Source organism: Anas platyrhynchos, chromosome 1 (genome assembly GCF_047663525.1).
Source record: "Anas platyrhynchos isolate ZD024472 breed Pekin duck chromosome 1, IASCAAS_PekinDuck_T2T, whole genome shotgun sequence".
Classification (NCBI taxonomy): domain Eukaryota; kingdom Metazoa; phylum Chordata; class Aves; order Anseriformes; family Anatidae; genus Anas; species Anas platyrhynchos.
The window spans coordinates 42,625,630-42,652,941 of NC_092587.1; the positions used below are offsets into that span (position 1 = coordinate 42,625,630).

General features: G+C 47.7%; 2 protein-coding genes across 3 annotated transcripts; one reads left to right on the forward strand and one right to left on the reverse strand.

Moving 5' to 3' along the window:
- Positions 1-790: 790 nt before the first annotated feature.
- Positions 791-6,651, reverse strand: PHF5A (PHD finger protein 5A). 2 transcript variants are annotated; one of them, XM_027454018.3, is made up of 5 exons: positions 6,509-6,625; positions 6,004-6,027; positions 4,890-5,004; positions 4,362-4,528; positions 791-1,470 (listed from the first exon to the last, which is right to left on the reverse strand). In XM_027454018.3, exons 3-5 carry the CDS (start codon positions 4,927-4,929, stop codon positions 1,381-1,383), a joined length of 297 nt encoding a protein of 98 aa, XP_027309819.1. In that variant the 5' UTR covers positions 4,930-5,004; positions 6,004-6,027; positions 6,509-6,625; the 3' UTR covers positions 791-1,380. The 2 variants fall into 2 exon arrangements, with proteins under 2 accessions (XP_027309819.1, XP_027309817.1); XM_027454016.3 differs by lacking the exon at positions 4,890-5,004 and having other exon boundaries at positions 6,509-6,651.
- Positions 6,637-27,089, forward strand: ACO2 (aconitase 2). The gene is made up of 18 exons (XM_038179974.2): positions 6,637-6,774; positions 11,748-11,890; positions 12,997-13,255; positions 15,472-15,564; positions 17,309-17,467; positions 17,860-18,010; positions 19,034-19,138; positions 19,364-19,455; positions 19,718-19,823; positions 21,050-21,207; positions 22,125-22,198; positions 22,876-22,987; positions 23,126-23,248; positions 23,420-23,575; positions 24,608-24,799; positions 25,631-25,763; positions 26,074-26,195; positions 26,589-27,089. Exons 1-18 carry the CDS (start codon positions 6,739-6,741, stop codon positions 26,730-26,732), a joined length of 2,358 nt encoding a protein of 785 aa, XP_038035902.1. The 5' UTR covers positions 6,637-6,738; the 3' UTR covers positions 26,733-27,089.
- Positions 27,090-27,312: the final 223 nt, after the last annotated feature.

Below are 27,312 nucleotides of genomic sequence, written 5' to 3' on the forward strand. Positions count from 1 at the left end.
CTTGTTTTCACTCCTGGCTGAAACACCTGAACAGCTGTAGCAGGCAGAAGAGGCACTTAAAACACAGAGGAGTTGGAAGAATCAGTTCTAGCCTTGGGGGAATAACTGAAGGCCCAGAAGGTGCCTTATGCAGGCTCTACATCCTGAGACTGAACAAAGAGGATCTCCTTAGCATAGGGCACACTCTGCTCTGACTATGAAGCCCTCAACGAGCATGGGGCATGCTGAGGTAGGCCCCTAATTTAACCATCTGGGGCACACACGCGGTAGCAGGGAACTCGGTTATGCCTCTGCATAAAGGCAGCCGTTCCCAGCTCTCTGCTGAGCAGACAGACTGCTTTGAGCCTGCGCTGGTATTTGACAACCAAGCAGCCTCTGGTTTTCAGCAGGCATGGGGCTCACAGCCCAGAACACAATAGTTGGTTTCCCGTTACAGCGGGGATGGCTTTAACTTATTCACAAGAACTGGACGGCGAGTCACATAGCTTAGTAGGTTTTAGAAAGGGATTGGATGTTTGCGCGGTGAAACAACATCCCCGGCCGTATCAGCCGGGATCAGGGTTACCAGCTCAGCGATCCGCGCGCTGCGGGACAAAACGCTCAGCGGCTGGGATCACACGCACACAAAAGCGACAGCCGTTCCCCGAGGCTCCTTGCAGCAAGGTCACGGGCTGCAAGCAGCCGCTGCCCGAACCCAGATAACCCACCGGGCAGTGCCGGCTGGGCTAAGCCCACGCGCCCCCAGAAAGCTCCGGAGAGGCTAAACACAGAGTGAACCTGAGAGAAATCCTTCTGTTACAGTAAAAAAAAGAGAAACTTTATTGGTTTGCATCCTACAAGAACGGTTACAGAAAGGGCCTTGGATGAATCTGACAAAGGAAACATGGAAGAGCTGTGTTCTCCCTCAGAAAGCACCGCCAGGTTCCCTACAGAACAGGGCAGCCTGGCAATGGACTGGAGGAAGGGTGGGGAGCGGGCACATGGGGCTGTGCTCCAGTCCTGGTGTGCGGTGCGATTTCTAGCGACCGAGAGGAGGGGTGGTAAGAACAGACACAGGGTGTTTCCCCACACCAGAAAGGGCACTCGCGTTTTACCGAGCTGGTCTCCTCCATATGTAAATACTTGCTCACCAGGGCTTTTTTTTAGCGAGCCGGGACAGCCACTAGCAAAGCTTCTGAGAAGGGAAGACACAATCTGCGTTTGCTCTTTCCGATAGTCCTCATTAGGTTTTGGTCCCCACTGAGTCTGTGACTTCTCCAGCTCCAAGCATATGACCGAATTTATAAATGTAATCAGCTGGTTCTCAATAAAAGTAAAGTCCAGGGGTTTCCAAGGCCCTCTCGCCAACCCGGCAGGAGGTGTAGCTGCAAGCAGATAGGATCACCTCTTCTTGAATCCGTACTTTTTCCTTTCGTAGAAGAGATCCGTCTTGGAGCTGCCCAGGTTGACGATCTTGGGGCAACCATCTCTCTGGAAGAGAAGAGGATGTAAGGTAGGAGTCATGGGAAACACAACCTCATCCCCACATACACAGTTCCAGCACGTTCCCAGTTCCGTCCCTCCCCACACTGTCCTCAACACACATTTCTTAGACCTCTGTAAGCAAACTGCCCTACAACTCTGGTTACTACCAGCAAGAGAGCCCACCAAAGAGGACAGATGCCTTTTTAACACTACTCTAGGACACTCCCTCTCTTAGGGTGAAGAAGGAAAACAGCTCATATAACATCAGCAGTTTAATGAAAAGGATGCTTAGTGCCTCAAGACTGGATTCTTTCTAAATTAGGATACAGAGGGTTTATAGGGCCCAGAGGAATAACCTTTCCCCTCCTTAGCCACAAAGAATCTTGTTGCTTGAGATGACTCTAAGCTGTTCTTACGTTGAGAGACCCCTCTCAGCTGCGACAGCAGAACTGAATCTCGGATTTCCTGCGGGCTGGATTGATTACTGCAGAGACTGCGTGGCCACCTCGGGGGAGGACAGCTTCACATGGCTGACTCCTTGTACCTGAATTCCAGTAGATGATACGAAAAAAAAGCCACGAGAAAAGCAAGAAGGGGAGCAGGGGAGACCCACCTCAGGGGCACGGCTGCAAACACAAGGCAGAGCCACGCACGTCTCTGTATAGCAGGGAACATTTGTCAGCGGGCCACCTGAGCCCAGCGTCTGCGTAACTCTTGAGGGCAAAATGTTGTGGCTGGCAAGAGCAGCTGAGGGGCCCAGCAGGCAGAGGAACACGTGTCCTTGGCTGTTGTGTAAGCCTGAGTGGATTAGATTTAGAAAGCCTCTGGGCAGATGTCAGCCACTGCAGAAATTGCACCCAAGCTGTGCCACCAACACCGGCTCCTGTGCAGGAGAGGCAACCTGGCGGGGAGGGGCTGCGTGGCAGAAGTAACAAGAGAGGGGGGAGAAATCACCTGCCACGATTTGTCTCTAGCTACTGCCTTGTTATTTGACTTTGAACCTCGGTAGCGGGACTCTTCCAAGCCTTGCCTCCCACAACGCAGGGAGCCTGTGACAAACTTGACAGCATTATTGCAGGGCTCTGTTCGTTCTTCCACCTCCTCATACAGAGGCAGCAGATGAGCATGCTCCTGTCCCCCCAGAAAGGATTATATTTTGCAACTCACAGCTGCCCTGGATGACAAGGCGGGATCTTGGCCCTTACCCACAGATAGAACCGAGATGAAACAAATTCCTCCCTCTGTCAGAACAAACCACGACTAACCAGACCCTCTACGCTGTGCCCAAGAGCATTCCGCCTCCTCCATTTTAGTGTCTGCTTTCTTGCTTCATTTTCGTGTTCAGACTCTCTCGTAAGGATGAAGGAAGATCGAGTGCTCTACGTGAAACCCTGGACCAGCAGAGCTTCAGGTACAGAGCTCTTGTCCATCTGCTTTTCCTGTGCAGCTACTGTCGTGACATGCAGCACCCACAACAGCCTTCATTCGGTTACCAGAACACCTCAGTTCTGACTTGCCACCCTGCTCCTCCAACTCTGTATTTCTATAACCCTCCCCTGCAGAGCAGCTGACTGTTGCAGACCTGAACCAGTCATGATAATGTACAGGTAAGCCTAGGTTATGAAAAATACCCATTAGAAATCAATACAAATTGGTAAAAATACAAAAAACAAGCCTATTTTACTGCTGACTTATCAAGAAAGGTGTTTTGGTTGCACAGGTAAGTCAACAAAACCAAGAGCTCTTACAGCATTTCTAAATGCGGGAGGCAGCAGCAGCATTTCTACCCACATGCAACATTTAGATACTAAGAAAGATTCCGGTCTCCTCAGATCTAACGCCTAAATTCAGATGAGGGCTTGCCCCCAGCCTGACTTGAGCTGCAGACCTTTAGAGATAACATAGGTGGGTGCTGCAGAAAACGAAAGCAGCGACTCAGTCAGCTGAGCGTGTTTCTCTAAATCAATCAGAACCATTCTCAGCGTGTTCTCTGTCAACATTAGGGTGTGCTGGAGACTGTGTTTGCAGAGGACCCAACCCATAAACCAAACAACCCTCAGGAGATAATCTCTATCAGGTCCATATTCTGGCATACTGCAACTGTAGGCATCCTGTTCGGGCTTCTCCCTACCTCATTTGCAGTTCTTCATGACCTGCACTCCCTGAGATGGATAGATGGATGTTAACAAATACCTACGGGGGTGAACAGCTGCCTCATTCCACACGCACAGCGGCTATCTTGCAGGACAAGAGGATTAAACAGCACTGATTATAGAAATAAGGGATCGTTACACCACAAAGTGCTGGCAGAAAAAGAGATGATTACACTGCAGACAAGAAAAAAAGTCATATCCCACTATATCCCACTGAAATTATACAAGAAAATGTAACTTGCAGAAGACAATTAGTGGAGCAAGGACAGGGGTGCTAAGATCTCTCCTTACTTGTAATCCAAAGGAAAACAGGGTGGTGATTTCAGCTGCATAACAGTACCGTACATGACTTGGTCTGTAGCTGACAGACTCTTTGTGAGGAGCTGCTCCTGTCCCTGCCTTTGTAGTGTCTGAAATACTTCTGACCCTAATAAAAGCCAGGCTGAGGGATCCAGTAAGATAACACCTGAACACGGTAACAAGCAGCGCGTGGAGGAAGTGAACTCTTTGGGTTGCAGAGAGTCAGGGCACTGCTTGCTATCTCAAAATCCTTTACAATCACTGGGAACTAACAACAGGATAAGAAAAGTACAAGGTAATGAAAAGCAGCGCTGATTCTGGGAGTGGAAGCCAAGTGTCCAACGTCCCAACACTAATCTCACCAGCTCGAAGTCCCTTTAAAGATAAGCGTGGCTACTAAAGAAAACCATAACCCATTCAGCCGAGGGCTGGATGACAACGTACATCTTTTTCCTGGATGGTGCACTCCTTGCAGTAGTAGGCATCGGACACTCCTGGACCCCCGCAGATCACGCAGCGCCCTTGGTAGGAGCCGTAGTTGCACTCATCGCATATGCGCACGAGTGTGCAGGGCCGCACGTACGAGTCACAGATCACACACTTCCCATCACCTGAAAGTAAAACAGTCTTTGGTTACAGAACATCATTTTCTGCACCCCCACGCAGAAAAAAAGATTCCTCAACTTGCCTATACACTCAAAGACAATATAATTGGACTACAGAAATTTATTTTAGAGGCACAGGGTGCCACTTTAGATTTGCAAATGGACTTCAGAGGAACAAGGGCTTGCAATATCTGAGTGTGTTTTTTTTTTTAATTTTGCGTATACACATCCAGAGAAGAATCCCAAGGACACGTCTTTTGTGATTAGTTAGCACCTGCTTAGCTCATACCCGTACTTTTACTCTACAATTTTTCTTTGTTTTTTCACTTGTGAAAAAATGCCGGACTGACAGGCCTGGTGTCCTTACCTATGCTGCAGCAGTGTAAGCTTCTCCCACAGAGCCACATCAACAAAAGTCTGGAGTTACCATCCTCAGAGAGATGGGATAAGAGATTGTACTTGTGGTCCTTTTAATCCTTCATCTGTGAGAAGGCCAAAGAAAGGGCAAACTGGCATAAACAGCCACTTCACAGAGTTGCTCTTGCTTTCTCACAAGGAACTGAGTGAAATTCAAGCATTCTTATCATACAGGCAAAGAGCCATCAGATGTCATTGACAGTCTGCTGTGCTGGACCCGATCCAAAACACTGACCTAGAGATGAAAGGCTTCGTATCTTATTACCGGTTCCCAAGGCATCTAATCCTTACTCCCACAAACAGCTCATCTAACCTGCTCATAAATCTCCATCCTGACAGCCCTTGGCTACTACCACTGGGAATCTGTTTAACTCCTGTGTGTTTCTGAAAACAATTTTGTTGCATTGGACTGTTTCTACTCAGTTTGCGTGTTTTCACGCTAATTTGGAGTTCAGAACTAGTCATCTGTTACTCTGCCACTGCAAGGATCTAATGATTGCTCATGCTCTTTCTTCCCTTCTCCAGCTGAGCACTGGCACTTGACTCTATGTATTTATCTGTTCTATCTCTAGACACTTTTCTCCATCCATTTCTCATTCTCAAAGCGTGAAGTCAGATTCCAAAAATGTGTTCTTTTTTTCCTCCTTGGTAGCGATCAAGCTGATCGTTTGCATTCCAGATTACAAGGAATCAATCACGAAGTCACCGTAGCTGCAGCCACTGGAAACGCTGGCAGCACATACTCTAGAGCAGCACACATCTGTGACAATCTATCTGAGCGCTGTCTGTAAGCACTCACTGAGTTACACGCTTACACTTGGATGAACACACAAGCAGCTCTTCCCACCTCAAGCAGCGGTTTGTCCACCAGCTTTTTGTTTGTAACACCACGTTAGCGGCACAGCAAGAAGAGTGCAATCCTCAAAGCCAACTGGGTGCTCTAACCACAGCACCGGGTTCTCAGCTGTTTATATATGGGAGAGTAAGTGTATATACTTACATTTATATACTTACATAAGTATATATACTTACATTTATATACTTACATAAGTATATATACTTACATTTTTCGCAAAGTCTTCCAATCGCTGTAGGGAGAAAAAGAGTAAAAAAGTATTAGTTAGGGTAGAAGCGGGAGAATATAAATATGAGCTTTAGTTAAGGCACAGAAGAATATGAACATGGGTTTGAATTGAAATTGATTATCTCGGGCAGTCATTTTTTAAAGGAGAACGCAGAGTTTGGAGACAATCCCACAACGTTTGTGATAAATAACGCGCGTCCTCCTAGGCCCATGGGCGAAGACTAAAGCTCAGGTGCGCCGTGAGGGGCCAACGGCAGCCGCTGGCGGTGAGGCAATTTGCACTCATTATCCCCCTTTAATCACAACCGATATCAACTTAAATTAAAATTAATCATTTAAGCTCCGCGAGGGGGGTAGGGAGGGGCTCCCCTCACACGCGGGCCGCGGCTGCCCCGCCCGTGAGGCGCCGACGGGACGGGACGGGACGGGACGGGGGGCTCCCAACGGCCACTAACGGTCCCTAACGGTCGCTAACGGCCGCTCACCGACGCCCGCCTGCTTGCGGCAGAAGATGAGGTCCGGGTGGTGCTTGGCCATGGCGCCGCCGCCTCCCCGCGCCGCTCAGCCGCGCTGCCGGGTCCTGGGCGCGCTGAGGCAGCCGCAGCGCCCTGCGAGGACCTGCGCGGCTCCTCCCCTCCCCTCTCCCTCCCTCCCTCCCCCCGGTCGCGGCGGGTGACGCGGTCCCGGGGCGCGGCGGCCCGGCGGAGCGCACAAGATGGCGCCGTACTGCCTGCTGGCCGCCAGCCTGAGGGTGCGTGGGCGCAGGGGCGCGGGGCGCGGCGGGGAGGCGGGCGGCGCGGGGAAGGGCCGGGGGGAGGCGGGGAGGGGGCTCAGGGGGAAAAGGGGGGGGCTCGGGGCCGGCACGGCGGCTCCTCAAGGTGAGCGCAAGGTGACCGCGGCCGGGGGCTGAGGGGGGGATGAGGAGGAGGGGGGGAGGGGGTGAGGGCACGGTGGGGACCTGCGGGGGGGTCTCGACAAAAGCAGCGAGGAACGCTGTGGAAAAATAATAATAATATTATATATATATAAATATATATATGTATATGTATGTATAACAGCCCCATAAGCAGCCCCAAAAGCGTTGCTTTTTCCCCCAGTAGCCCCAACCGCCGCCCCTAACGGCTCTTCCCGCCCAGCCCACCGTGACCTCTAACGGCCGCCGGGCCGCGCCTCACGCCGCGCCTCACGGCTCCCCAGCGCGGGGCCTGCTCGGATAAATGTTCCTAAATGGTTGCGCCCCCAAATGTTTGGGTGTCGTTCTCTTGATTTAGGGCTGCTAAGTGGGGTGGGGGAGCCCGTGCGCCCCTCAGGAGGGTGTGGGGCGCTTCAGTGCCTCGCCTTGCCTCTTGTGACCTTGGCGAGCGTGCTGAGGGGGCTGAAGGGATAGCTCGGCTCCAGCCTTCTGACAGCATTTTACAAAGCTTAACTCCTATTTTTTATTACCTCACTGCTTTAGAGGTAGGAGTTTTAAGAGTTGCTTTTTTATTTAAGTGAAAGTTAGAGAACGGCACTGTTTTGGTCAACTCGGTGCATTCATCCTTGGTCCTTAATTAGCTGTTAATTTGCACTTTGGACAGAAATGGCTAGTTATAAAATGAAGGCCAGGCTTTTATTAGGATAATGAATTGGTTCTCGTTTTATGGTGCATCGCCACGTGAGAGCAGGCAGACAGCTGGTAAGGTGGATGCTGTGTGACAGAGAACCAGGGCTGTGATAGCGCTGTGACCCTGTGGAATTCAGTATTTAGGCTGTCCTGGGTTATCAGTTGTGTATCCTTCTAAAGGACAAAATCAGCTGGCTGTAATCAAACATTTGTCTGTTTGATCACTGTAGTAGGCAAATAGTGTTTTTTTTTCTTTTTTTCCCCGTGTTTAGCAGCCTTAGAGATTTAATGCATAAGTAGATTGTGGTGCCAGTCACTGTGATAATGTCAGTGCTGAGCGTGGCACGTGCGGTTAACCCTGGTTCTGCTCATCGCCTCTCCTAAAACAGCTTTTGGAACTCTGTAGGAAGCTTATCTCGGAGAAATAAATTGGAATTAGCTTGATTCAGGCCGACTGCCCTATTTATAGCACAATTCTTCTAATAGCCTCAAAGGGTTGAGGGCTTTTTCATGCCTGCCTGAAAGATGCTTTTAGCAGCGTTCCATTTCTTGAGCCACGTTGGCTGGGGATTGACTGAGAGAAGTACAAAACTCTGAAGTGGTTGGGGTTTCACTGAAGGTCTTGTAGTTTCAGTACTCACATACGTTTGGTGAGCTTTGTGTGTGTTGGCAAGGAAAAAAAAATAACATTGGTTAGAGTTGGACTGATCTTCAGGCTGCTAATTTTGGTTGCCTTTTGGCAGTGGGTCTGGGAAACCAGACTGCATTTAGATTTTGATTATACCGTACCAGTTTTTTAGGCTGTACCATGGTCAGTGTTGGAAACTTGGCTGGTGTTCTTAGACTGGGAGGATGAGGAAAGATGGTATTTTGGGTTTCAGCTAGGATTTCTAGGAGGGCTCTGGGATAGGAGTGCTCATAGCATAGTTTTACTCTTTTGACCACAAACTTTGACTTACTGGACTTAATCTGGTGCCAAAATGTGAGTTTCAGAAATTCAGTCTTGCATCTGGACCACTCGCTGCAGTGAGCTAAACACAAGACAGCTAGCTCTCAGATGAACTTGTAAAATCTATATGGATAAGAGTTGGCTTCTTTAGGTTTTCAAATGAATGACCCATGTAATAGGCTGGCTTTTCCATGTCTTTCGAGGAAGCTTTTCGCATACCAAAATACCAATGGCCTTAGGATGCCTGCAGTGGTTTCCTTGACTGAAATGTGGATAAGAACACTGGTGCAGGGAAAACAAATTCAATGCCAGATGAGAAGAGATCACTGGGCAGCTGCCTGCTGGGTGCTCAGTCCAGAGCTTAACAGCACTGCCTACCCACTTCCCTTGGCTAGTGGTCTCAAGGCACCTGTCACTACCCACCACAACCAAAGCCCCCAAACCACCACCTCTTTCGTGGAGAGGGGTGAAGTTGGAAGCTGTTGGTCTGATGACTTCATCTTGTAGTTCTGCCACCCCGTTTCAGAGGATACGGGGGAAAAAGGAGAGGTGCAGACCCTCAGCTTTCCAGGCTTCCATGTCCAGCTGGGATCCTTCTCAAGAGGGCTCACTTCTCTCCCCTTCCATGTCTGGTCTGTGAAGCTGTGGTGGGGATCAAACAGAAGTCAACTACCTTGAATTTCTATTTCTGTGATTACAAATTGACTATTTATATAGCATTCTGATTAATACTAAACTTCACACAGCCATTTTGTGAAGTGCAAAGGTGTACAGACGTATGTACTCAAACTGAAAAGGTCGTATCTGAATTTTATCTGAAATAAAATCTTTGCACCTCTCTTCAGATCTTTGGGGAGCCCTGCTTCAGATTTTGATCATCATCAGCTCTGGTCCCAGGCAAGACTAGAATGCTGCTAAGCCTCCACCGTTACTTTAACTTGCAAATCTGCTCTCCTTCTGTGCTCTGAACTTTGGTGAAACGTAGCTTTCAGTTTATGGGGTGACATGGAGGAACTCAGCTGATCATTTATGCCAGTTGGGTTAGTTTGTGGGAGAGGGAAGGAATCACTGCATTAAAACAAAATGCCTTTCCTGGTCTGGGGAAGAGATGATTTTTCCATGAACATTGGTGAAATCCCTCAGTGTCTTCCAGCCACTCCAGCAGCTGGAGGCTTCCAAAATAGGAAGGATGTCTTATGAGATAAAGGTGTTGTCCACAGCATTATTTCTTTCTGGGTAAATGCTGAAGTTTATTTAAAAAATAAAGAACATACAAATAAACAGAACTAAGCAAAGACAAAATTTGTGTGGCTGATAAATAAAAAGCAACAGGGGAAATGAAGCGGTTGGTTGGTTGTTTTTTCCTCCAGTGGGAGAAGAAGGCTCCCTGCTGGCACGTGTGATATGTTCTGGAAGTTCTGAGCTTGAAGTGCAGCCGAGTGAAATCTGATGACCGCTTTCTCTTGCGCTTCTGGGAGAGCAATGCTCTCCTGTAGTGCTGTGTTAGCATCGGATTTTCTTTAACAAAAACCACACACGGCTGCTAAAATACAGTAGAACTGTATTGTTCCTACAGAAAGGTGGATATCTAAGGTTAGGATTGTTTGGTAAGAAAACAAACCACACCCTTGTTGGTAGTGTGCTAGCTGTTAGGATCTCCCCTAGATCTCCTGAACTTTTTATTATGGAAGACATTGGTAAATGTTATCAAAAGGGCAATAAAACAAGATTTGGATTAAAAGCTGGTGGTATTGTCTCATTGATCGTGGCTGGTTTTGGCAGTTTTTGAAATGCTGGTAGAAAGAAAATTGGGGGAAAAATATTCACAGAGAAAAATGAAAAAATACACAGTTAAAGTTTTGATTAGCATCTTTGGTAATGCAAAACCAGGGTCTGGTGCTGTGATCATACGTACAAAGTCCTGTCAGTGTAAAGTAGAAAATCAGAGAATCAGAGACTGGTTTGGGCTGGAAGGGACCTCAAAGCCCACCCAGCTCCAACCCCCTGCCATGGGCAAGGACACCTCCCAGCAGCCCAGGCTGCCCAAAGCCCCATCCAGCCTGGCCTTGAGCACCTCCAGGGATGGGGCATAGGAAACACAGGAGTAAGATTAAGTTGTAACGCTGGGGGAGGAGGAAGTCTGGACTCTTGCTGGAAGTCTGGAAACAGACAGAAAACAACGGTGACAGAGACTTCTCATCAGTGACAGAGACTTCCAAAGGATGTAAGAAATGCATGTGCCAAATCCTTGGGAGTTTTTGTGGAGGCTGCCCTCTGACTCAGTTTTCACAGCTGCGGGAGAGCCTTCTGACCCTGGCACTGACCTGCTCCCTCTAGGTCAGGTGCTGGACAGGTACCTGGTGTAGCCTGCCCTCCTCCCGTGTGCTAGGGGACTGGTTCGCTCTGGAGGCGGCCAAGGGACATTTGGACTTTTTTTTTGGTTGCATTTCCTGCTGAACCTGTGGTGTAGCTCATCCATCCTGCTGTTAGCTCACCTGTGGGGCAAGGTGAGGATGTCTCCGCAGCCAGATGGGTGAAGCAAAAGTGTTTGGTCCACAGCTTGCCTCTCCTGCTCCGTGGTGTGTTGGAGACTGAGCACATGCACAAGAGTCACTCTGGCTAGCGCTGAAATGCAGCTCGCCTTATGCAGCACGTAACAATGTGCTTGTGGCAGGGTGCAGAGACCCCGCACGGGGAGCTTCATATGTAATGCTGGAGCAAAAAGGTATTTGCTCAGCTCTGTACAGTTTTGTCTGCCCATCCTTCCATATAAACTCAGTACCAGCGAGTAAGTACAGATTTGGAAGCTGTATGTGTTCTTCTCCACTGTGCCTGTAATACCTCAGGAGTACATCCAGCTGTTGTTCACTTAGGGAATATCTCAGAATTGCCTGAAAGATTTCGTACAAAAACAGAAGGCATCTTGTGCTTCAGATGGGAATACAAAATAATTTGGTAAACGCTAGCTGGCTAACCTGATGTCTTACTGGTTAACTCAACATGTAGCACTGTGTGATCAAATGTTCCCTGTGTCTTTAAAAAAAAAAAAAAAGCTCTGCAAACTTTCTGTTCCTGTAAAATTCCAGGTATAACAACTGGAAAGCAAGTATTTTATTGATGCCAGAGGAATTCCCTCTGCAGGGTTGCAGCACTAACGCTCTTCTCTTTCCAGCATGCCTTGAATGGTGGGATACGGCGCTACCATGTCGCACCCGTCCTGTCCCAGCGCGCCAAGGTGGCCATGAGCCACTTTGAGCCTAATGAATACATAAATTATGAAAAGCTGGAGAAGAACATCAATATCGTCCGTAAGAGGTAAGGGGGGAGGAAGGAGAAGGGGAGGGGTTGGGTCAATGCACAGAATTTAGCTCTGCAGTGATGGGAGAGGAGGGGAATAAAAAAACATCACAGGGCTCTGGCAAAGGGAATATTTCCTGGGGAGAGCAGCTCGGAGCCATAGCAGTCTCCAGTGTAGTGAAACACGAGTTGTGGAGTCTCATGCAGTGGTGTGGGGCACCGGGGAGGGTTGGAGGTTAGGATGAGGCCCTGTGACACGTAGAGAACCAGGTCATTGCAGAGGAGGTGCTAGCAAGGGCTCTGTCCTCTTTTTTTAATGCCCGCCTTCGTATTGGCGCTTGTGCCTGTCTGGGGAAGCAGCGTGTGGGCAGCGGGCACTGCAGGCTAATGCTCCTTTGCACCTTGTTTTGACGGTGAGCGTTCTCCCATGTGCCACTGTAGGCGTTAGGCACAAAAAGGAGGGCTAGGAATTCATAGTCTGTGTAAACATGGTGACCTTAATCTGCTGATAGAGGCTTGCTGAGTTGTCATTCCTGCTCCACTTACCTTGGCAGTGGCTTGTCAGACATGTCCTTCGGTCTCTGCGTCCTTTGTTAGATGTGGTAACTCTCGTTTCAAGTCGTTGTGTCTACTTAGTTACCTCTCAGAAGATCTCACCACTGACATAAATAGGCTCCTCAGCTGAGACAGCCAGTCAGAAGCCTGCAGGACAACAGGTCTGTGTTCACAAAACTCCGCTTAGTTGTCCTTCCTTGCTGTGGGATCTGGTACTTGTGAATTGAGTCTGACCTCTCTCTTACCTCCCCATTTGCTGTCCTGAATGAAGTATGACCTTGAGAAATGAGCAGAGTCAAAGTTTCCTTTGCTGTATAGGGAGATTGTAAAAGAAAGCACAAAGTGCCCTCGGTTTGTATCCTTTTGAACTCTCTGGACCAAGCACCTGTTTCAGCCAGCTACCAGTTGATATTTTAGATCCGTAAGATAACCGTGCAGGTTGCTGTGTTTTCATGTATTTTAGAATGGTAAAGGGAAGCAGAGGGTACCTTTGCTCTGTTACATGCTTAAAGGGGCAAACGTTGAAGCACACAACGTGCGGGTGTAAAATTCTTCTCTTGTCTCCCCAGGCTTGACCGTCCCCTCACCTTGTCCGAGAAGATTGTATATGGCCACCTGGATGACCCCGCCAAGCAGGAGATCGAGCGAGGCAAGACCTACCTGCGCCTGCGGCCGGATCGCGTGGCCATGCAGGATGCCACTGCTCAGATGGCAATGCTGCAGTTCATCAGCAGCGGGCTGCCCAAAGTGGCCGTGCCTTCCACCATCCACTGCGATCACCTCATAGAAGCTCAGTCAGGTGGTGAAAAGGATCTTCGAAGGGCCAAGGTGACTGTTGCAGAGACTTAAATTCAGGCCATTTGAAAGCTTCTTTCCAGTCTAGGGAAGGTTTTTTTAATTTTATTTATTTTTTTCCAGGACAGCCACAAAGTCAGGCATGATGGCAGGTTACCTGTGGTGGTTAGCTCGGTAGATAGGTCAGATGCAGTAAAGAAACAGCATAAGCAGGGCTGTGGGGGGATTTCACCAGAGATTCATCCACAACATGGTTTAAAGGACCATGAGAACAGGAAGCACTAGCTCTTAATCTGCTAATGATGGAATCACAAGTCATATATGTGTTCCATAGAGTGAGAAGATGTTTCAGGTAAAGAAAACTCTTATTTCAAAGGGTAGGAAAGGAAGGTGGGTTACTCTAGGGAGTTGTGCTGTGTACGGCAGCATGAAAAGCTTCCTGAGTGTGTCTGCAGTGCACTGCTTTATCCTGTGAAGGGGGAGCAACTAACTCCTTCTGTTTCCCAAACCACTTGCAAGTGATTCGTGCTTCCTGAAGCATTTGCAGCTTTCAAGACCAGCAAGGATGGGTAATAAATGTACATACAGGCAGGAAGGGTTTTAATTGGGAATTCCAATGTTGTTTGTCCAACTTCTGGTTCAATGGGTTTTGTTTGTTTTTAAACATTTCCCCCACAGTTTTACTGCTTATTCCTCCTGAGGGGGTTCTGTCAAATGTAAACACATTCACCTCTGTCCCACATAGCACCACAAATCTGCCAGGGAAGAATATCCTGTTAGCATAGCAGGGATGTGTGGGGAGCCTTTTTTTTCCAAGTGGGCATAGCGTAAGTCCATTATCAAAGCGAGGAGGTTTCTGACTTGGACCCTGATACTGAAACTGAAGAATCTGTACTAAACACATTGTGGGTGCTCAGCTGCATTTTTAAGATTTTAGTCCGTATCTATTCTAAGAAATTCCTGATATCAGGGTACTTCTGGCTTTTTCCTCCAGGTTAGAGTAAAGCAGTGTAAACCACTCAAGAGTAAATTTGGGGAGTTTTTATTCTACAATTTGTCTTGGGCCCAAGTTGTGAGATTAAGAATTTGGGACCTTACTAAATAAGACTTGATTTTCTTCCCTCACCTCCTGTCTTTCCCCTGTTCCCGCATTTGTTCTCTGCAGTGCAATGGTGTTTGGCTGCAGCCCTGAGCTGAGCAGCGTTCCTTGTCTGCCACCCGCTCTGAGCAGCCCCAGTAAAGGTCCTGCCTTCTTCTGACTGGGTTCTGCCTCTGAAGCTGCCAGTTGGCACGTAATGAATGCTGGCAGGCCACAGGGTGGCTTGGATCTGCTCCTGGCACATCAGCGTGCCTTACTGGGGGAGGGATGCACAAACAGAGTGAAGTGACCTGACTCCCAGTGGAATACGAGGCTTAAAGAACTGCTGCTGCCTCATGGGAAACTTCAGCAAATGTGTGCTGAGACAATTCTGCCATTATCTCCAGTTCCCCTTTCTCTTTATTCTGAAGCAGAGCTGCCTGAGAACAGTCTTTAAGGAACTCCCTCCTCCTGGCGCTTATCTTATCTCTTCTGCCGCTCCTCTGCCAAGAACTATCAGGACACAATACTGTCATACTTCCCTGGCAACCATGGGTATTCTCACAAGCGATTTTCATGGTGTGACCTCCACGAATAACAGTGGTGGCGCAGCAAGAAAGGCAGCATTGTGTGAGCCTTGAGCAGGGGACTCAGCAAAATGAGAAATGACACCCACCAGCTCCCCTGGCAGCGAGCAACTTCCAATTCCATTTCTTCATCCGTAAAAAATAAAGCTGAAATGCTTATCAGGAGGTTTGAAATGTCTGCAAAGCATGCATAAAACAAAAGAAACAGCTGGTAGAAAAGGAAGGGAGGGGTAAGAAGAATGAAAAACAGGTTACAATACCCTCAGAGTAGAAGAAACGAGCAGGGCATTCTCCAGTGCCTCATTGGCAGGGTTTGCCTTGAATTGTGTGATTTGACATTGGAAACTAAAAAAGATGCGTTAGTAGAGCTACAAGTTGGATGAAATCAAGTGGCCTGCTACAACTGACTGGCAAAGAGCCTTGATCTCTTTCGATTTTAGGAGCGATGTGCACCTCCCTCTAGCTGCTGCAAAACTGTGGAGCAAACTATGAACAGGCTTGGGAAGATGGGAGCGTGTTTGAGCTCATGATCTGCCAAAGAACAAAATGTGTTACTAACACCATGTGTTTTCCTGTGTGACTAGGATATAAACCAGGAGGTGTACAACTTTCTAGCAACAGCTGGTGCCAAGTATGGAGTGGGATTCTGGAAACCCGGGTCGGGAATCATTCACCAGGTAAAGTGTGTGTTTGTAGCCTTTAAACATCCAGTGGCTCTTCCTCCTTATGGTGGGGGGAGAGCTCAAGTACAAACCTGTAGAGAATTTCACCAGGTCAGAGAAACCACTCGCTTTCTCTGAGGCAGGTGAACTTTCTCGTTGCTCCCTTTCAGTTATCTTGACAGCAATGTTTTTACTGAAAGGTTATTTTTGTCAAAGTGTAACCTGATGCGTGATTAGTTAGCGCCAGCAGCAGGCCACGTGAATCAAAGGATCTTAACTGTTTGTGAGCTGGCTCATCTTGGTACGCCTGGGAGAGTGAAGTGATGGTGTGAAAATAGCTACCTAGGGCTAACGTGGGTTCCTTTCAGGAGCAGGGAAGGAAGCTTTTGGAATACACCTTTTCTAAGGCTCTTTTGAATGTGTTTGATTCCATTTAAAAAAACAAAAACAAGAGAGAGCAGCTTTAAGAACTCAAGAACAGCAACACATAACTAGTTGCTATCTGAATTGAATAAAATGCAAAAGAGTTTTCAGTGGGTTTTCAGGTCTGAAATTCTCTTGCTATATCACTTGCACCTCAAAAGAATATGACCATCCCAAGAGAACTTAGCACGTGATGAGGCTTTTTGTTTTTTAAACCCAACACCTCTAGCAGGACTTCCCTACCTTGATTTTGGTTGATTTGCTGTGGATGTCCAGGAGACATTTTCCATTGTTCCTGAGTTGCAGGTAGGAAAAGTTGAAGTGCAGCACAAGCAAAAGGAGCGGAGAGGAGAACAGATGACTGTTAAACATCCTGTCAGCAGGGAACTTGTGACCAGGTGCAGTCAAGAGCTCTCTGCTGTCTTTTCTTAGCTATGGAATGAGTTACAAGATTACTTTAGCTTGGTGTGACGCAATGGAGAAAGGAGATGGAACAGGTGAACTCCCCAAAAGGTTGTGGGAGCACCTCAGGTTACTTCTGCGCTGAAACCACACATAACACTTGTCATGTGGCAACATAGCTCCCTATTGTTGTTACCAGCTTTCTTGTGGGTCACTTTCTGAGGGAAAAAAGCTGGAGAAAATTGGACATACTGTATAGCTTCAGAGTCAGCTCTTGGAATTGACTTTTCTTGCATGCGTATGTAAAGGTGGAAGTACTGCAGGCAAAAATTAAGATTTTTGCCCACCATAAAGGGCTGCTGTAATTCTGCCCAGGCTGTTCTGTACGATGTGCTGTGAGTTCTGTGTTTCCCAGAAAAGGCTGTACATAATGTTGGTATGGCACATACCAACAGTAAGAAGTTCATTAGCTTGAATTCTTAACTGGCTTACTACTATAGGAAAGTTGTCGTTTTCCAGTAAAAGACTGTGGTTTTGCTAATAATGAAAGTCTGCAAAAAGCCTTGTTAGTGCTGGACAGGTGAACTGGCTGGCTCAGCAACTGATCAAGGGTTTGGAGACTAAGGAACAGCTTCCTGAGCCCTAACAAAGGTTACTGAAAAGAAGGGGTGTTCCAGTGAAAAAGGGAAGATCGTTGTTTAAGTTTTCTTACTGTCCTGGGATGAGCAAGGGCCAAGACTCGGTACCTTGTTCAGTCAATGCATCCCCCTAAAGGGGGTTGAAATACAACTGAACTTATGGTCTGAAAGAAATTAAATTTCTTGCTACTGAAACCTGCACATAAAAACTAGTCTGTATTCTTGTTGGCTTTCTTGCTGTCTTCCCTCTCCTTTCCAAACAAACGAGCAAGCAAACAATCAATTCTTCTTTTCAGATCATTCTGGAGAACTACTCCTATCCCGGGGTTATGCTGATTGGCACAGATTCACACACCCCCAATGGAGGTGGCTTGGGAGGAATCTGCATTGGCGTGGGTGGAGCTGATGCCGTGGATGTCATGGCAGGAATCCCCTGGGAGCTTAAGTGCCCAAAGGTAGGAGCAAAAGGAACACTAATCCTCTATGTGGGGCGTGAGATGTAAAATGGGTAAGAAACATATGTAAGGCACTATCTGCCACTAACAGTCTGGTTTGTAATCACGCTGGCTCAAACAGCTCGGCTATGGTTTGTTGGCATCTTGGAAATTTGTTTCCAGCCTTCTTAATTTGGGGATTGAGAGAGGTAGGCAAATGGTGATCTGTCTTCAGTTGGCCTTGACTGGAGGTTCAGCCCCTGTGCGTGTGCTGTGGTATTTCAGGATTTTCTCCTTTGTGTTTTGGTGACCGCCCAGATTCTGAGAAAGAAGCCTGAGGAATTCTCTTGACTGCTGGAAGGAAATTATACCAGTACACATTTTTTATTGTTGTTTTAATTCATTTTATTAAGGTTATTGGTGTAAAACTGACTGGCAAGCTTTCTGGCTGGAGTTCTCCTAAAGATGTGATCCTGAAGGTGGCTGGCATCCTCACGGTCAAGGGTGGAACAGGCGCCATCATTGAATACCATGGGCCTGGTGTGGATTCAATCTCCTGCACTGGTAAGGCACCAAGAATCTTATCTGGAGTGGGTTGTTGTTGGAGGTAGGTGTGAGGGGAAGGGAATTGGGCAAGAAGTGTTAAATGTTCCCTCAGCCTGGCTGGGTGACCGGTACACAGCGAACTGGGAGCCTGTTTCTCTGCAAGCTGGTGGGGTGAGAGCAGTGTAACAGGTGAAAAGCCTTTCTGGACTGCTGTTAAATCTTCTTGTGACTGTGAGAACGCTGAGAGGTTAATTGCAAGGAATCCTGGAAGAGGGTGCTGTCAGGATGAGAGTAAGGATGGAGGTGTTTCGCCATATGCTTAGAGGATGGAGATGTTGGGGGTAGTAAAGGATGACATTTTCATTTCAGCCTAAAATAGGGTGTGAGTAGAGGAGAGAAATAGGTTGGGGCAGGGGGGAAATGTGTGACAGCTGCTAAAGAAAAAGCTTCAGAAAAGCAGAGCAGAGGGGGACTAGAAAGCAGCAGTTTAACTTGGAGACTTGTGGTAAGAAATTGTGGGTCTCAGGTGCTGAATTTGAACCAGCAGATATTGCAGTTGTCTCTAACAATACTAGTCAGGACCAAACTGAGAGAGGTGTCCCTTCCTTTGGCTTGAAAAGTAGCTTTAAACTGGGCTTCTCTCCATTCATAATGCTTGACTACTTGGAATACTTGGCTTTTACAATCTGAGAGCAATTTAGGATTTGTATTCTCTTGAATCAGAGAGCATTGACCTATGATACCTGCTTCTAACTCCTTAAACGTAAAACAGCAACTCGTACAGCTTCATTGCTGTGTCCTTGAAAGGCGTGGGTGATCCCAGTGCCAAAAGTTATTTTTTTAATCTTTTTTTTTTTCTTTTTTACTGTTTTCTATCATTGGAATCTTTGTCTGGAATCCCGTCTGCCATGGAGTTAGGTTTGTGCCTAATGCACTTGATCTCTCTTGGCTTTGCCGTCTTTTCCATAAGCTGACTTCTGAGGAATTGCGTGGCCTCGGATTTTGTTGACCCTGTGGTCTTTTCTCCCACACCTTCGCTAGGGATGGCAACGATCTGTAACATGGGGGCTGAAATTGGAGCTACCACATCCATCTTCCCTTACAACGAACGGATGAAGAAATACCTGGGCAAGACTGGGCGAGCTGGTAAGAGGGTTTGGGGGTTGAAGCGAGTAGAAGGGTGGGTTTGAATGAAGGTGTTCTCTGGGAGCAGCATCTGATGTGGCTTCTGTCCTTGCATGTACAAGCAGGGAGTCTGTAGCTGAAGTGCCTGGGGAAGTACTGGTGTACCCTATATTCAGTTGTTCTGGTCTTTCTCTTTTCCATCGTATTTGCTGCATTTTTTCAGGTCTCCCTTCTTTCTTATTCCAGACATAGCTGCGCTGGCGGATGAATTCAAGCAACACCTGGTGCCGGATTCTGGTTGTCAATACGACCAGGTGATAGAAATCAACCTCAGTGAGGTAAGGCTTCCTTGCTGCTTGCCATCTCGGATGTCGTGATGAGACTGCCTCGTGTGAATGAGGACTGAGCTGGGAGTTGGATGCAGCTCCCCTGGTTGTGCTAAAACGTGTAACAAACACTGAGATCTGTTCCACTAACAGCTTCTGCTCAGGCAGCCAAGTCCTATTTAAGCAGCTTCCAGATAGCAAATCAATTCTTTCATAACTGTTTTTTTTTTTTCCTGGCTACTGTAATTTCTGACTCTGTCGTTGTTTCTTAAAGCTGAAACCACATATCAATGGACCTTTCACTCCAGACCTGGCACACCCTGTGTCAGATATTGGTGCTGTGGCAGAAAAGGAGGGCTGGCCTGTTGATATCAGAGTTGGTGGGTAGCATTTGCTCTTTCCTCTGCCTTCATCTTTGTGCCGTAAATGTTGCTGTCTTGGGATAAGCAGCTGGTCATACAGCTTGGGATCTAAGCCTTTAATTACTGCTCTGTGCCCTTTGACTTTGTTGCAGTGTTGTTTCTACATAGGCGTATGAATTTGCTGGAAAGGGGAGTCTCTTTGTTTTTTTCTCAGGTGTGAGTAGCCTCTCGCATGTGGCCTAGATCTGGGATAGCTGGAGGGATTTTGATCTCAGGAGCTAGGCAAATTGTTCCCCTTGTTGGAAATTTTAAAAAGATTGGGTTGCCAGGAACGTTACCTGTTACACATTTGGTCAAATCCACAAACAGGCTTTCAGTGGAGATCTGTGAGGTGCACTGCTGTGCATTCCCCAAGCAGGCTGTTGAGCTCTCAGGACATGGTAAAGTTGATGCTGGCTGTCCTAAAGGGAAGGTGTGGATGCTGCTACACTCCCTGGCCTCTCTGTAATTGCTCAGGGTGGGAATGAAAAGAATGGAAGTGCATTGTAAAGGCCACATCCCAGGTAGAAACAAGTTATTCAGTAGTGTTACCAATAGGATCAAGAGCAGCAGTAGCTGAAAGCTGAGTTTTATTCTTTGTTGGTTAGCATCAGAGTGCTGTCAGTGCATCGCTGTGTCCTTGTGTCATCTTCGTGCTGTAACAAAGGATGTTTTACCCAAGGACTACAGAATGCCTATACCAAAACTAAACGGTGCATTGGGGTCTAGCCCAAGATAAGTGAGGTGAAGAAAGACCAGTGGGCTCTGAGGTGGAAGTTGAAAGGGCTGGGAAATTTAAAATTCAATGTGCGTGGTGAGGCACCCACCTCTTCTTTTAATCATTTCCTCAATTTCTTCTCATCTTGATTTGTAGCCTTTTCTCTCTTCCTAAAAGAGTATCTCTTTGTGGTAATTTGCCTAACCAAAGTGCACGTAGGTGGCACTCTGACCTTGTGAAACAATAACCAGCCTAGTGAGCAGGTAACGTGTTCTGGCTTACAGCCTCCAGAGCCTGAGGGACTGCGTGCCTGTGACCTCAGCATCTTGCTGGGAGGCTTGGCAGTGCTTGCACCTGAAACTGTTTCAGGCTCCATGTCAGTGGAAAAGGAGCTTGTCTCTTGTTTTTTCTGTTGAGAGATGGTCTCCACAGGGAGAAGCAAGCAGGGCTGCACTAACCACCTCCCTGTCTCTGTCAAACACCACAGGCCTGATTGGCAGCTGCACCAACTCCAGCTACGAGGACATGGGGCGCTCTGCAGCAGTGGCAAAGCAGGCGCTAGCGCATGGGCTGAAGTGCAAATCCAAGTTCACAATCACTCCAGGCTCGGAGCAGATCCGAGCCACCATTGAAAGAGACGGTTACGTGAGTATGGCTGCTCTTCACAGGTCCTAACAGTAAAGGTTAAACTTTTCCAGAGGGTACTCAGGAGTCTGGGAGTGACTAATGGAAACCTCTTAAATTTGTCCTCGTGTATTGCTCGAGGTGCAGTGACTGATATAGCAACCAGCCTTGTGTTACTGTGCCCCTGGCTCCTGCAGCTACCCAGGCAGTGTTTTGACCTGCAATGTTTATCCACTTGTCTCCTTATAGAACAGTTTGGGATGTGAGCAAACCTGTGTATGTGGGAAGTAGGTCCCAGTTTAGACTAAATATAAAGTAAAACTCCAGTGTTTCCCTAGAGGAACCACCATGTGTCTTCTCCCCTTTTCTGTGGGGAGCAGAATATAATGATGTGTTAATTGGTTCTACTATTAAGTGTTGGATGCTGTGGCAGCTTGGGGATCAACTGTATGAGTCTTTATGCGCAGGTGCGTTCACAAGTCAGCTTTTTATTTCTGTCTGCAGTTGTACTTTTCACCAGCAGTTGCCCTCTTGATTGGATCCTTTGCTGAATGGACTGAGCAGGCACATGTTTGCCTGCACTTTTACCAAATCATTCCTTACACTGCCAGGAAATGTGTTGAAAATTAATTTGACCAGCTTCAGTGAAACATCTCTGAGGAGCTGTTTTTTTGCTCAATTCAAAGTAGGAAGAGAACAGGAACTTTATGGTAAATCTTCCTGCGCTGTTCCCCAGCGTTAACTTACAGCTCTCCTGGCATCAACCCCCTGTATTTATGACAATTACTCGAAACTTGCAAGTGAAATGAGAAGAGGAATTCTCTCAGGGTTGGTGCTTTCTGTTAGAAGATGAGCATCCTCTTTCTCTGAAAGAACAACATCAGAGATGTATTCCAGGCTTTCCTTCTACTAGTAATGAAATTGTTGTCTGTCCCCAGGCACAAATCCTGCGAGATGTTGGAGGGCTGGTTCTTGCCAACGCCTGTGGGCCCTGCATTGGCCAATGGGACAGGTAAAGTGAAAGACAGACCTGTGGCTAGCTTTGTGTCTCAGCTCCTAAAGCGCTCTGCGAAGCCAAATCTGATAGTAAATACCACACACGGGGAATGAAACACGCTAGCCATTGGTTGTAGCTGCCTGATACGCACTGGAGGAGGAGAAATACACTGCAAATTTATGCTGAGCCTTTGGATGAATGAAGCTGCAGCATGGCCACATCGATAAGTTTTTGATATGGAAAAACGGAGAGAAGAGATCAGTTGTGTCTGAGAGGATGGGCTGGAGTTTGTGTGGGCCTTCTAAAATAGGAAGAGTGATTGGTCTGGCTTCAATCACTGGAGTGGCAGTGAGGAAAATCCTGATAAAAGAGATGGGAGACATGGGAGACACATGCTTTTTTGGCTCTGTCATTACTGATGGTGGCATGTCCAAGGGCATTTACTTGATTATTGTTCAGACAGTTCGGCAGTGCACAGCATGGGCTACAAACTACTCCAGGAATCAGTGTCTGACTTGGCATTGCACTGTCCTTGGTTTTGAGGCTGTACTTAGGGGAGGAAAACATGTGTGCGCTGATTCATGTTTCCAAAGATAGTGATTGCTGCCACAACCAAGCCTGGGGATTTTGGCAGCCAGTTATCTAGAAGCAATATTCCCTCTGGATTTGACAAGCGTTTCCTTCTTTCACAGGAAGGACATAAAGAAAGGAGAGAAAAACACAATAGTTACGTCGTACAACCGGAATTTCACAGGTCGCAATGATGCCAACCCAGAGACTCATGCATTTGTGACCTCCCCAGAGGTAAGAGACAGCCAGAGGGGGCATGGGGAGAAGTTCAGGTGTGTAACTTCGAGAGCCTTCTGGCTGCTTTGTTAGGCACAGAACTTTCAAATGAAGAGATGGGAGGAAGACTAAGCCTTTAAATCGTTTTTCTTTCAGATTGTCACAGCCCTGTCCATTGCTGGCACTCTGAAATTTAACCCCGAGACAGATTACCTGACAGGAACGGATGGGAAGAAGTTTAAACTTGAAGCACCTGATGCAGATGAGCTGCCCAAGCTGGTAACTGCTCGCCCTGGAGATGGAGGGAGGGGAGGCCTGTCGCTGTCAGTGTTTCATATGTTGCAGGGGAACTCCCATGCACTGCCTTTAATGTTAAAATTGGCTTGTTCTCTTCACATGCTGTTGGGGATGGCTGAGACTGATGATTTTCCTCTCCTTATCCTTTTGAAGGAATTTGACCCAGGCCAGGACACCTATCAGTACCCTCCCAAGGATGGCAGCGGGCAGCACGTGGATGTGAGCCCCACCAGCCAGCGCCTCCAGCTCCTCGAGCCCTTCGATAAGTGGGATGGCAAGGATCTAGAAGACATGCTGATCCTCATCAAGGTCAGCAGCAAAGCAGGGGAACACCAACTGTGACAGGGCTGGGCAAACAGGGATTTGCACCTGGACTGAAGCTTTGATAGAAGCTTTGGGTATGCCTTGAGCTGACAGATTCCTTCCCCTACACCTGCCTTGCTGTGGGAAGGGAAGCAAGGGTCTTGCTTCCCTTGTGGTGGTGTTTCCTTCTGATACTTTACATATTATGACTAAGAGACTTTTGTATTTGGGGCTAGTCGTTAGCTAATACCATGAAAAATGAAGTTTGTCACACCCTGTAATATGATCCTACCCATACCACACAGTTTGGAGAATTTGTCCCAGCTATAGCCACTAATTAGCATCTCTAATATCTGACTGTTCTAAGATGCATTTTGTCTGAAATTAGGTCGTTAGGATCTTCTCATCCACCAGTATTTGTGTCGTCTTCCCATTTTACAGAAAGAAATAGTTACTTCACAATAGTTAAACATCACATTTCAGTCTCCTACTGAAGACATGTTTCGTTTCACTCTCCATGGTGACTTAACAGGACGAAAGCTTCAGCTAACAGAGTGATAGGTGCTGAGATGCAGTCCCTTAGGAATTGTCCTTCAGGAGAATTGTTGATTCTCAGCAGCAGAGAGCCGCAGGTATTCCCAAGGGCTGTGCTTCCATACTGAGTTGTGCTTGTTTGACACGCACAACTCCTTTGGAAACGCTGTGGGAGCCAGTTGGAAGGCTGTTTGTTCTCTATGGCTGGGAATTCTGCTCCTACAGGTTGAGGGGGCTTCCATGCAGACTGGGAACTCTGAGGGAACACTTCTGGTGTCTTGCTGAGCTCCTCCAACAGAGAGGTTGAGCTGTACCAGGAAGAACTTAATGGCTGTTGGTACCTGCAAAACCTGCCTTTAAGTGTCTTGATTCTATGACAGACGCAGCTGTCTTGGGTTTGTGCTTTTAAAAAGAGATGTGAAGGTCCTTCAGAATAAAAAGTGCTGAGGAATGGTCAAATCATTGATTCATCCTAAGAGACTGATCTCTTCTACTACCCCTTAGGTAAAAGGGAAGTGCACCACTGACCATATTTCTGCTGCTGGGCCGTGGCTGAAATTCCGTGGCCACCTGGACAACATCTCCAACAACCTGCTCATTGGCGCCATCAACATTGAAAATGGCAAAGCCAACTCCGTGCGGAACGCCTTAACCCAGGAGTTTGGGCCGGTCCCGGACACAGCCCGTTACTACAAGGTGAGGCTGTCTCCTGGAGCATCTATTTTGGGAGGGTGTTTGTACTTTGTGCTCTGTGCCAAGACTGAGGATCTCACCCTCCTGCTCAAGTAACAGCAGCTGTGAATTCATTCAGCACTGAGCCTTTTCCTTGGGACGTACTTTGTGGCAGTTTATAGGGGATTCTGTCCCTGCCTGCTGCGGGGCAGAGGATATTGTGACCAAAGGGGACCAGTAACCCTAGGTGAAGGGAGCAGAACACCTCTAGATACTGCACAACTTGCAAGGCACTGGTGTCACCAGGCTGTGTCTAAATCTCACTTCCTTATCTGAGCAGATGGACCTCAGTTACTGTGTGAAGCTAAAGAATTCACCTACGGCTAGTCTAGATTCTATTCTTGTCCCCTTTGTTCTTTAAAGCTTGGGCTGGAACACCAAGAAATGTCCTTTCACTCTCAGAACAGCTTGGCAGCGGTCTCAGATTGGTTCTTCTGGTAGACAGAAGTTAGAGTTTCCTCTCTGACTTCCAGAAGTAGAGCAGGGATCGTGGCGGTGTGAATGCTGACCTGGCACAAGACCATAGAAGGAAAGGTGGCAGCAAGGATTTGCTCTGGAGCCCAAGAGCAATCCTCTTCAGCCAGTGTTAGCCAAAACAGCACTACCGAGCTGCTCTGAAGCACTTAGTTCCTCCAGTTCTGTCCTTCCTTAAAACCAAGGGGAGCCTCGTGGCAGAACATATCATAGCGCAGCAACGTCAGCAGTGTTGCTTTGACATCAGATGTGTTGGGGTTGTGTTCATTAATTCCTCACCTGAGTGGCTGCAGAAGTCTCAATCTTCTTCTTTTGTCACAGAAAATGGGTGTCAAATGGGCAGTTATTGGAGATGAAAATTACGGTGAGGGATCAAGCCGGGAGCACGCAGCGTTGGAACCTCGTCACTTGGGGGGCAGGGTCATCATCACCAAGAGCTTTGCCAGGATCCACGGTGAGCTGCGCTTCCCCCGCGGTGTGCATAAACAGGATGTGTTTGGCGGGGCGGCAGGGATGTTCACCTTGCCCCGGGGCTCAACGCCTACGGGAAGGAACTATCTGCTGACAGATCTCGTGGTCACTCTTGTCAGGAATCCTGTTAGATACCCACTTAGATATGCCACAAACAGCGGGTACGCTGATTTTCTTACAAAGGTTGTAATTACTGTTGGAATACTGCTCAGAGGAGCACTGAGCAGCTGGGAAGTAATCCTCATCCCTGCAGCAAGTTGTTTCGAGTACACCTGACCGTTTGTTCTCTGCAGAAACCAACCTGAAGAAGCAAGGCCTGCTGCCTCTCACTTTCGCGGATCCGGCGGACTACAACAAGATTCATCCTGTGGACAAGCTGAGCATCGTGGGGCTGGCAGACTTTGCTCCTGGAAAGGTAAGTGCCTGCACCTCTCGTCACGGCTCTCAGGGTCAGGGATGTGCCCATGGCAGGGAGCAGTGTGGTTGTGTGCGAGGGCCTGGAGCAGCACTGATGGGTCGTGTGGCCTGGAAGCCAGAGGAGATGCTCCATGATGCCTACGGTCAAAATCAGATCACGTTCTGTTTGGGGAAGTCCTTGTACAATATTCTGAATCCTTGGGCTTGCTACCTAAGGCAGGAGCGCTCCCTAGAAGGAACTGCAACCACACTTCTCTCTTAAGACCACCCCTGAGCTACCAGTTTGTTTTCAGCCCTTTAAAAACATGTGGGGATTTTCCTGTGAGAAGTTTCGGTTAACTTGCTCCCTTGAAAAAGAAGGGGGAAAATAAAAGCTGTCTTCTTCCCTTAGCCTCTGAAATGCATCATCAAGCACCCCAACGGGAGCCAAGAAACAATCATGTTGAACCACACCTTCAACGAGTCACAGATCGAGTGGTTTCAAGCTGGCAGTGCCCTGAACAGAATGAAGGAGCTGCAGCAGAAATCAAGCTAAGTGCACACAATGCCCCCAGTGCACTGGACTCGATTCAGCTTTGGCATTTTTCATGAAAGTGCAATTCCATGCCTACTGTTGGAATAAATGTCTGATCAAATGTAACCATAGCTTCCTTTTTGTTATGGTACTTCCTCTTCACTGACACTATGAAAAGGGAGTGCAACCAGGCTTACTTTTGTCTTTTAAATTCCCCAGCTCCCTTTTTCTATTTTGGCTCAATTTCAGTTGTCCCACAGTTATTTATACTTGGAAATAACCAGCTAAAGTGGGTTTGTCTGCTCGGTTGGTTGTTTTCTGCCCATTCACTTTACTGATGGCTAAAGATTTAAAATGGAAATAAAGACTGTGACCATCTCTTCTGCCTCGTGTGATTGTCTTCATAATCCGGTTCTTCAGCTCCTGCTTTCCCCCTCACTGTGGCTGAGAGGGTGGGAAAGAAGTTGAAGGTTCAATGCTACCTGCCCACTTTGTATTGTTACGCAAAGACCACATGGTTAAGGGGAAAAAAAACATCTGCATGGGAGCCTCTGGCTGTTGAGGCGCTAACCTGCTTCACCCAAATTTCTACCTACAAACG

Excerpts from the sequence above, each read along its gene's own strand:
- ACO2 (XM_038179974.2), top strand. The coding sequence starts at position 6,739 with ATGGCGCCGTACTGCCTGCTGGCCGCCAGCCTGAGG. Across the intron at positions 13,256-15,471 it reads AGGATCTTCGAAGGGCCAAG|GATATAAACCAGGAGGTGTA; the intron begins GTGACTGTTGCA and ends CTGTGTGACTAG. Across the intron at positions 19,139-19,363 it reads GGGCAAGACTGGGCGAGCTG|ACATAGCTGCGCTGGCGGAT; the intron begins GTAAGAGGGTTT and ends TTCTTATTCCAG.
- PHF5A (XM_027454016.3), bottom strand. The coding sequence starts at position 6,560 with ATGGCCAAGCACCACCCGGACCTCATCTTCTGCCGCAAGCAGGCGGGC. Across the intron at positions 6,028-6,508 it reads CCGCAAGCAGGCGGGCGTCG|CGATTGGAAGACTTTGCGAA; the intron begins GTGAGCGGCCGT and ends TTCTCCCTACAG. Across the intron at positions 4,529-6,003 it reads TGGAAGACTTTGCGAAAAAT|GTGATGGGAAGTGTGTGATC; the intron begins GTAAGTATATAT and ends TTTTACTTTCAG.